Below are 8,811 nucleotides of genomic sequence, written 5' to 3' on the forward strand. Positions count from 1 at the left end.
TGCCTATAAGTGCAGCACACCAATTACAAGAATGGCCTTTTGAGAAGCATCCTACATGTATGCAAACTGGTTCAATCACGTTATTGTTTTTGTAGTATAACAGCTACACTGAACATGCTGCTGAGTAAAGAAAGCATTTTTGCCTCAGAAAGTATCAGCCGTACATACTTGAAAATACGTTTATTGATCCATTTTTCAAAGATCCCAAAAGTTAGACAACATCTTCCTAACCACCACTTTGTATAGGAGCACATAAGACACTAGTCTATGTGGTTAAAGGGAAGGTCAAACAGAACATCTGACACAGCTTCTTTTGCCTGAACTGTACTTTCAATTAGTAAATCAGCAGAAGGAAAGTCAGTTACTTCCATGGGGCCAACATTTCATACCTTTTTTAGGCAAACTGGATCAGGGACTGTGGGTAGTAAATCTCTTCCTCATTCATGATAAAAATAATTTCCTTAACTTATTCTGCATTGATCAATCAATTCAACTTTTTGTTAACTGATATATACGAATACCCAATTACCAAAAATGATATTACACACTACTCACAGAAAGTGGAAAGATGAAAGCAAGGGAGATAAGGTTGAAAGCTGAGTTCTGTCTTTGGTTATGACAGTTAATCTAAAAACATTCCCAAAAATTTACAAACCTACTATCTCTTGGTAAAAATGGGACTATAACTGTAATAGGGAAATAGAGTTATATTTCAAAGCCAGTCCAGCTGCGGCGTTACATTTTAGATAGAGTGAAGCTTTTGTCATTTCATCACCAGTTTGGTAGAATTACCTTTGCAAAAAAGGAAGTGTGGGAAATAAGTCTATAAATGCTGTTACAGTTCAGACTTGGTTGGGGCAAGGAAAAGAAGGATCTCTTTAAATTTAAAAACTCTTCTCTTAGTCATAAGAGTTAAGTTATAAACATAGGCAAGAACTTTGCCCCTTCTCCCAATGTTACCTTCATTGACTTTCAGATAATGGTTCTCTCTCTCTCTCTTTTTTTTTTAAAGCAGTCATTTAAAAACTGTAGATTCTAAAAATTACCTCAACACTTCCAGCAAAATAGTCTTTATTATATACAGTTCAATCTAGCTTACTATTCTTTAGGTTCAATACCTACATATTTTGTTTTAAAACATTCCAATTTGTAAACCCTCACTCCAAACTGGTTATATCAATAACTGAATCTATAGGATTAATATACATAATAGTAGTGCATCTTGCTATCAGTCTATTGTTATATTTATAACCTAGTTACAGTACTGACCACTTTAACCAATCTAGCTAACAATACGCTAGTTGGAGCTTACTCTTCTTAAAAGATTTCAGGAATGGATTTAAAAGTACTTAAGGTTGTATAACCTTTACTCCACAGAATAGAGTTAAAAGGGGGCAACTTCTACAACAGATGACAATGAGAGAGATGGAATGTTATCAACGGCTTCTACAAAGGGACAGAAGGAGAGAGGGGTGGTATTTACTAAATTTTGTCTGAGACTGTTTAACAGGAAGCCCTTCCTCCTTTTAATTGTTTTAATGAAGATAATGAAACAAAAACCTTTATATAAACAGTTTATTTACTCTAAACAGCAACACAGACAAAAACGCCATATAAACACAAAGGAAGTGATGCAGAATCAAGATGCTGGCTGACTTTGGATCTCAGAGGCTCTTAAGCAATAACAACCTAGTTTCTGAAAGATAGAAAAACAAATTAAGGGGAGGGAAGGGGGTGGAGGGCATGATTTTTTCATACAGCCAGCTAGAGGCTAAATATAGTTCTAAACATTTTAAAGCATGCCTGCATCAGATAGCAAAGTAACTAGAGATACTAGTGAATTTATAGAAGTATAAAAGTTTATAATTTTACAGCAGTTGAAATACTGACATCAATATTAAAATAAAAGCAAGTTTTACATAACAATCAAAAATACAAAAGACTGAAGGAAGAGACCCTGTATGAAAAAACTGGGGCAATTCAGCGAATTTAGAACTGTATACAAGTGGCGAATATGGAAAATGGCACACATACAACCCCCTCCCCTAAGTGGATATTAATTGTACATAGCAACATTAGATTTTGCAAAAATTTTGTAAACAAGTTCTTGCCAAACCAATCCCTTCCTTTTAAGATGCTGCATGACAGGTGCTTATGATGGCGCAAACTTCTTGGCTTGTGCTCGAACCCTCTTTTCATATTCCACTCTGTTTTGGCTGGAGAGTAAAAAAAGAAAGTAATTACTTTTGGGGGGAACACACAGATATCAGATACAGCAGATGTCAATCTGCACAATGAGTTCTAGGAGTTCTTATGTATGAGACTAAATTATTTCTGAAGGCAGAAGATTAGACAGAGAAGTTTCCCTATACACTTAGAGGAGCAGGGACTCGCGGAAACACAGTACACGGCAGTGAACTAGTCAGGGTACAGTTCACATACTTTACTTCCTTGCCAAGAAGGAGGTGCTGGTGTACTGTGCTTCCCTCTTGTAATGGGATTATTGTTTCTTTTCAGAACCAGGAAATGCAAAAATGAAACTGTAAAAAAGTTCTACCAAAAAAGACACTATCTGGTTGCCTTTTTTTAATGCATGCAAGAAGAATCCTTGCTGGGTTTTTGGTTGGAGCTGGGTTGGTCTAAGGACATAGCAGGCAAGGCTCTTTGGGTAGATGTGATATCTTTTATCAGATCAACTGAGTAGCTGGAAAAAAGTTCTTTGCAAGCTTTTGGGCGCAGTCATCCTGCTTCAGCCATAAAAAGTCTCTGGTGTACTGAGACTCCAAGGAATGAGAGAAGCTAAAAGTGTGACAGGTTGTCAGTGAGAATTCTCTAAAAGAATCCTTGTTAATTTGAGGCCAGGAGAAAAACTTGATGAAAAAGATAAAATTAAGGTGTTTAAAAGGTAAAGAATTTCCACAGAAGGGTGTCAGTTCTAGCTTTTATCACTAGACACCTACATCCACAACTCAGAATTTCATCCTAGCCTCTATTTGACAATGCTTTGCACCACAGATAAGTACTAAGTTCAGTACACGTGGCAAGCACCCTGAAGCTTATTACAAAAGCAGGTGCTGCTTCTAGGTAAAGAGGAACAACTATGAGAACTGCCCTTAAAATCTTCTGCAAATGACCATACAAGTTCTAATTACATGTTCCAAAAGGAAAGGCAGACAAATGGCCAACCTGAATAAGTAGGCGGCAGAATTCCAGAGCTTCTTTTTTGCCACCACATTCTGCATCAGCAGTAAATAAATGCCAGCTCATGACTAAACAATCAAAGGGTTAAATGAGAAAGATCTCTGCTACAGAGTAACAGCTCATGTGTCCAAAACTACACAATTCCTTTAAAAAGGTCATTTGGAATCCACTTTGATTAGAAGGGGCCATCAAATCTTACAACCTGGCAGTTTGGGTAAGACAGATCACTAGTATTTGGGCAAAAGGTGTATTTGTTGCAGGAAAAAGGAAACAGATTATTTTGAGAAGTGGGACATGACCACAACTTTGTGGACGCATCACACTGGTAGATAGATGTTCAGCTCACGTTTGCTTAGCAAAACTGGCAGGCAGGAAACATGACATCTCATTAAGTTCTCTTCACACACTGGAGTCATAATAGGTTTCTTCTAAAGCTTCCTAGATTGCACATGGAACAATTTAACTGGCAAGTTAAATGATGTGCTTTCTCCTCAAAATCTCACAATCTTTTCCTGCCACAGAAGCCTGCCAGCTATCATCTCTTGCCTTAGCAGGTCTGTATAGGTGTGTACTTGAACTTAGTTTCTCCCATCTAACAAGGAAAGACAGGAATATTCTAGTAATAGTGCTTAAAATTCCATTAGTCTTACAGAGCAACAGATCAGCAGTTAAGACAGTAAGCCACCAGTACAAATCTGAACAATTTATTTTCTTGAATACAAATATAACAGTTCAATTGAAAAGACCTGTTTAAACAGTATCACATCTTCCCATGTATTTATTTACCAGATCAAGTTGCAAATGCATGTGACCTCTTGCTCTCTGGGTAATTTCTCACAACACCAATTATTCATTAAGAGTAACAGTGACCTGGACTATCACCACGGTGCACACACAAGTTAGACATCCTTTTAGCTACTCTGCAGCCTATGAAGATATGATACACTTGGGTCAGTCTACTTTTAAGATACATTTTCATCTGATGAAATCCCTCTAGATGTAGGAAGACTTGTGAGCCAGCATCCATGCACCTCACTTTGAGTGTTCTGGGTTTTAATCTCAAGTTAAAAATCAAGTTTTGGCTTTACACATACAAGAGGTATTGCAATTCAGTAGGTGTCCCTCGTTCTGGAGATGACGACTGCTGGAACTGATGCAGTTATGAGGAAGGGAAAATTGGATGGATATAGCTGAAGAGCCTTTATACAGCTGTAGAAAAGCTTTAACAAGCCCTGCTCCAGGTCTTCTATAGCCCAGTTCTATACAAGGGACTTGTAAGAGAGCATGCAAGTTCCTCAGAGTTTATTTTATTTTTGCTAAGAACTAAGCACATAGAAACTACTACTTTCATCTCTTGTAACTAGGTTCTTAGCTGGAAACTTGATTCTTATTATGTTAATGTCAACAAGAGACTGCAGACAAAAGGAGCTTGGCTTTATATACAAGAGTCCGGTTTTCCTTTTGTGGTGGTACTTGCCTAAAACCTGCTCTCTGTAGTTCACTATGAATGGGAGGTGAGTTGGGGGTAGAGCTGGGACAAACAAAGGACTTGTTTTTGCTCAAAGTTGGTATGATGTGCTCCAGCTGATGAGTAAAATTCAGATTCCCATTTGGTGGTAAGATTTTAAAACAAATTTTACTCCATATGCATCATCTCCCAGCAGCTTACTTTTAAGTATAACCTGCCTCGTATTCCTTTACCTTTAAAAATCAAGGAATGCACAGTCTAGACTTGCCTCGAACTCCTGTCCCTAGCTGTATGCAGGATCATCTCCCATCCTGTGCCTGCATTCACTGATATTGAAGAATCTACTGAGGTTCTCTCAACTTTAAAGCCCAGTCCTCCACCCTTATCCTTCCTCGATCCTGATGGCCCCATGAGACTAACTCTGCCCTCTAGGGTCAGCAGATCCAAGTGTTTTCAGAACTTGGCACTTTTCCATCATTACTGTCCAAGATCGGGGAGGGGGGAAGGGAGGAAGAGGGTTAGCTTGGAATCCCACAGCTTTCATTTGAACCTTTTATTTCCTCATTTCCAGCCTTGATTACTGGGACTTTGCACCATTTAAGCCTGTGCAAAATACAGACCCAAAAGTTACTTCCATTATTTTTCCCTTCAAATATATTACATATGTTTTATTACATACGTTTCAAGTCCTTCCCATGGCTCCCTTTATCACAAGATCAAAACAGTTTTAAGCTCACTAATTAAATCTTTCCTGGAGACTAAAATGCCCACAGAGCCTGCCATTAAATACCAGTTTGTCAGGTGGTAAACTACAACTGTACAAACAACTAGTATCCATGACTTGCTACCTTGTATTTCCTTTTTTTTTGCCTCTATCATTGTTTCATTTAATTGCCATGCTTTGTCCTTAGCCCAGCCTGTCAGCTGTTTAGAAGCGGTAACTCTAGACATATCTATGCAACACCCAACACAATGGGAACTTGATTCCTGACTGAGGCCACCGTGCTGTTACAACAGCAGCACAAGATAAGGGACCTTCAATATAAACTTTTACTTGAAGCTGCAGCATAAGAAAACACCTCAGAAATTCAGGCCATTGAACAGACCAAGAAATTACCGTCTAGGGGCTGATTTATATGCATGTGAAAAAAGTACTAACCAGTAAATTGTGTAAGCCTCTGCTTGAGCTGGGTCTTGAATATTTGGTTCATTTAGAAGTTCTTGTATTCCTAACAAGATCTGTTTGAGAGATGGAGTACAAAGAGTCATTTGTATAAGTAATACTATGAAACATGCAATTCAGAACTTTTTATAAAAAAGCATGATGAAGCATCCATATCACATCTTGAATTCTCACAACATGACAAAGCAAGCAACGGTACATATGTCTGAAGTTTAAAACAGAAAAAGTTTATGACCTGTTTAATTGTGATTGCTGGCCTCCAATCCTTGTCCTCCTCTAAGATAGAGAGGCACACTGTGCCTGAAGGATACACATTTGGATGGAATAACGGAGGTTCAAATTTACCTAAGACAGAAGATGGATGACAGTTCTTTATGTGAAAAAAACTTAAGATTCTTGGATCAATTCTTAAGTCAAAATATTTAAAAAACTGGCATCTATTAATGGTGGACACTTTTCCCTATCACAATCCCCTACTGCAAAACACCCCAGTTACAGTATTTGTTGGATTTCTGCAGTGCAGTTACTATTAGTCCTTCCACACTTCTTGGATAAAAACATTAGAATTCACCCCAGGCTACTTTGGTCCCAGATGAACAGGACAGGTAGTCTAGGCTAGGATACAGAGAAGTTCTGGTAGGGATAGACAGTAGGTATTAGCATCAATAGGCACTGACATTTTGAAGGCAAAAAACAGGTCCCAAAACAAGTAGCTGCATGCACCAGCCGTCACACTGGAAGAGAATCTTCCCTGTTATTTCAAACATCTTCACACAGTTCAGTTGTATACCTGCCTCTCTCTCCCCTCCTGCCACCCTCCCAACCCCACCGCATTTTTTAAAAAACACAAAGAAACATGAATGAATTTTGGTCCTAAAATCAAATTTTGTTTCCTTAATAGCCCCACAGTCTGTACTAGGCTTAAATGCAAAGCAACAGATAACCTACCTTGAAGCAAAACACTAATAAGCGAACGCTGAATATACTTTTTTCTGCACTGCACCATGGCTTTAAGCAAGATTTAACCTATAATAAAACTTATGGTTAACAAGTTGGTCAGTTGACCAGTCAAATAATGTCAATTGACTGGTCAACTGACCACTACAATTTGACCAAAGTCAAAAATTGTCAAATGTACTCTGAAGCCAAGAGTGCACTGGCATAGGTGGTATCTTTTTTATTGCATCAGTGTCATCTGTTAGCAAGGGCAGAAGCAAGGACTTCTTGCCCCTCGGTCCTGCACATAGACACATTCTCCATTTAGAACTCCTCTCTCCTGAGCCACACGCGGCTGCAGGAGATGCTCTCTGGTCAGGGAAGAACCAAAGCCAGCTACATAAAAAAGGGTTCTCCTAATGGCCAGCTGCTATGAATGCAGACATTTCCAAAAGCAACATGGTACTCCTGGGGAAGAACGATCAACAATATAAATACAGAATGGGCGAGACCTGACTGGATGGTAGCACTTCAGAGAAAGATCTAAGCATCTTAGTAGATCAGACTTGGTACAAGTCTGCAGTGAGATGCAGCTACACAAAATGTGAATGCCACTGTGGGACACATCAATAGAAGCATTACATGCAAGATATAGGACACGACAGTGCCTCAACTTTAGTTACGCTTCATCTAGAGTAGTGTGTGCAGTTTTGGGCTGTATATTTTAAAAAAAGGATCTGGCGAAGTTAGAAAGGGTCCAGAGGCAGGCAACAAAAAATGATAAAGCACTTGGTAGGCAAGTCATACAAGGAGAGGTTGAAGGAAACAGACAAGTTCAGAGGCATTTAAGAGGAGACATGGCAGCAGCCTTCAAATACCTGAAGGTCTGCCATAAAGAAGGAGGAAAACATCTTTTCTCTCTTGCTGCTGAGAGTTGGACACAGACCACCAGCTTGAAGTTGTAGCCAACTTGGTTTAGATTAGGTACCAGGAAAAACGGTTTTCACTGTTAGGACAGTGGGGCAGTGGAACAGACTGCCTAAGGAAGCTGTAGAGTCCACCACTGGAGGTGTTCAAAAAGAGGTTGGCCAGACATTAGTCAGGGATGATATAGGGGTAGTTATGCCTACTTTTTACTATGAGAATTTCCATGCTTCTGGACTTTGCCGATGGCCACATAGGGTTGAGGGAATTTTTTCCCCTCCTGCTGCTACATGCATCAGGAAAGTTTAAGCCTCCATCAGAGACATTGGGTATTGACTGCAGCCAAGGCTGGGGATTTTGACTGGGATGTGCTGATGCTCTTGCTGGGACTTAAACCTGGAGAGATTCCTGGCTAAAGGGTCTTTCCCCTCTGCTTACAGTCAGATCAATTGCCATATTTGGGGTCAGGAAGGAATTTTACCCCATGGTCAGACTGGTATGGACTGTGGGGGTTTTCCTTCCTTTGTAGCAGGGTGTGGGACCCTTTTCCTTAGATTTCTCTAGCATATTTTTATGTCACACTTGCAGCAGTGTGACAGTGGGGGCCACTGTCCTCCTGCTGTACCTGTGGCAGATTAGGGTGTTAAGTCTCGTGGCTGTGTTGGGGACGACTACAGTTTTACTTCCATTAGACAGTGGATTCAGATCACAGAATCATAGAAGTTGGGTCGAAGGGACCTTGTAGATCTTCAAGTCTGACCCCCTGCCTGGGCAGGAGAAAAAACTGGGCTCAAATGATCCCAGCTAGGTAGGCATCAAGCCTCCTCTTAAAGACCCCCAGGGTAGGAGCCAGCACCACTTCCCTTGGAAGCTGGTTCCAGATCCTAGTCACCCTCACTGTGAAGTAGTTCTTATGGATGTCTAATCTAAACCTCCTCTCCAACGACTTGTGTCCGTTATTCCTTGTTATGCGGGGGGGTGCTCAGGGAAACAAGGTCTCTCCCAAACCCTTCTGGTCTCCCCTAGTGAGTTTACAGACGGTCACCAGGTCCCCCCTCAGCCTTCTCTTGTGAAGGCTGAACAGGTTCAGGTCCCGCAG

General features: G+C 40.1%; 1 protein-coding gene across 2 annotated transcripts in view; it reads right to left on the bottom strand.

The window, feature by feature from the left end:
• Positions 1-1,558: 1,558 nt before the first annotated feature.
• UBE2I (ubiquitin conjugating enzyme E2 I) overlaps positions 1,559-8,811 on the bottom strand; it is a 19,053-nt gene continuing 11,800 nt past the window's right edge. For both annotated transcript variants that reach the window (XM_019541808.1, XM_019541806.1), the window contains exons 5-7: positions 6,088-6,197; positions 5,829-5,908; positions 1,559-2,216 (exon numbers count right to left, since the gene is read on the bottom strand). In XM_019541808.1, the coding sequence (XP_019397353.1) occupies positions 2,153-2,216; positions 5,829-5,908; positions 6,088-6,197 (254 nt within the window). In that variant the 3' untranslated portion in view covers positions 1,559-2,152. The remainder of the gene's footprint in view (positions 2,217-5,828; positions 5,909-6,087; positions 6,198-8,811) is intronic.

Source organism: Crocodylus porosus, unplaced genomic scaffold (genome assembly GCF_001723895.1).
Source record: "Crocodylus porosus isolate Cpor-Errol unplaced genomic scaffold, CroPor_comp1, whole genome shotgun sequence".
In the NCBI taxonomy this organism is placed as follows: domain Eukaryota; kingdom Metazoa; phylum Chordata; order Crocodylia; family Crocodylidae; genus Crocodylus; species Crocodylus porosus.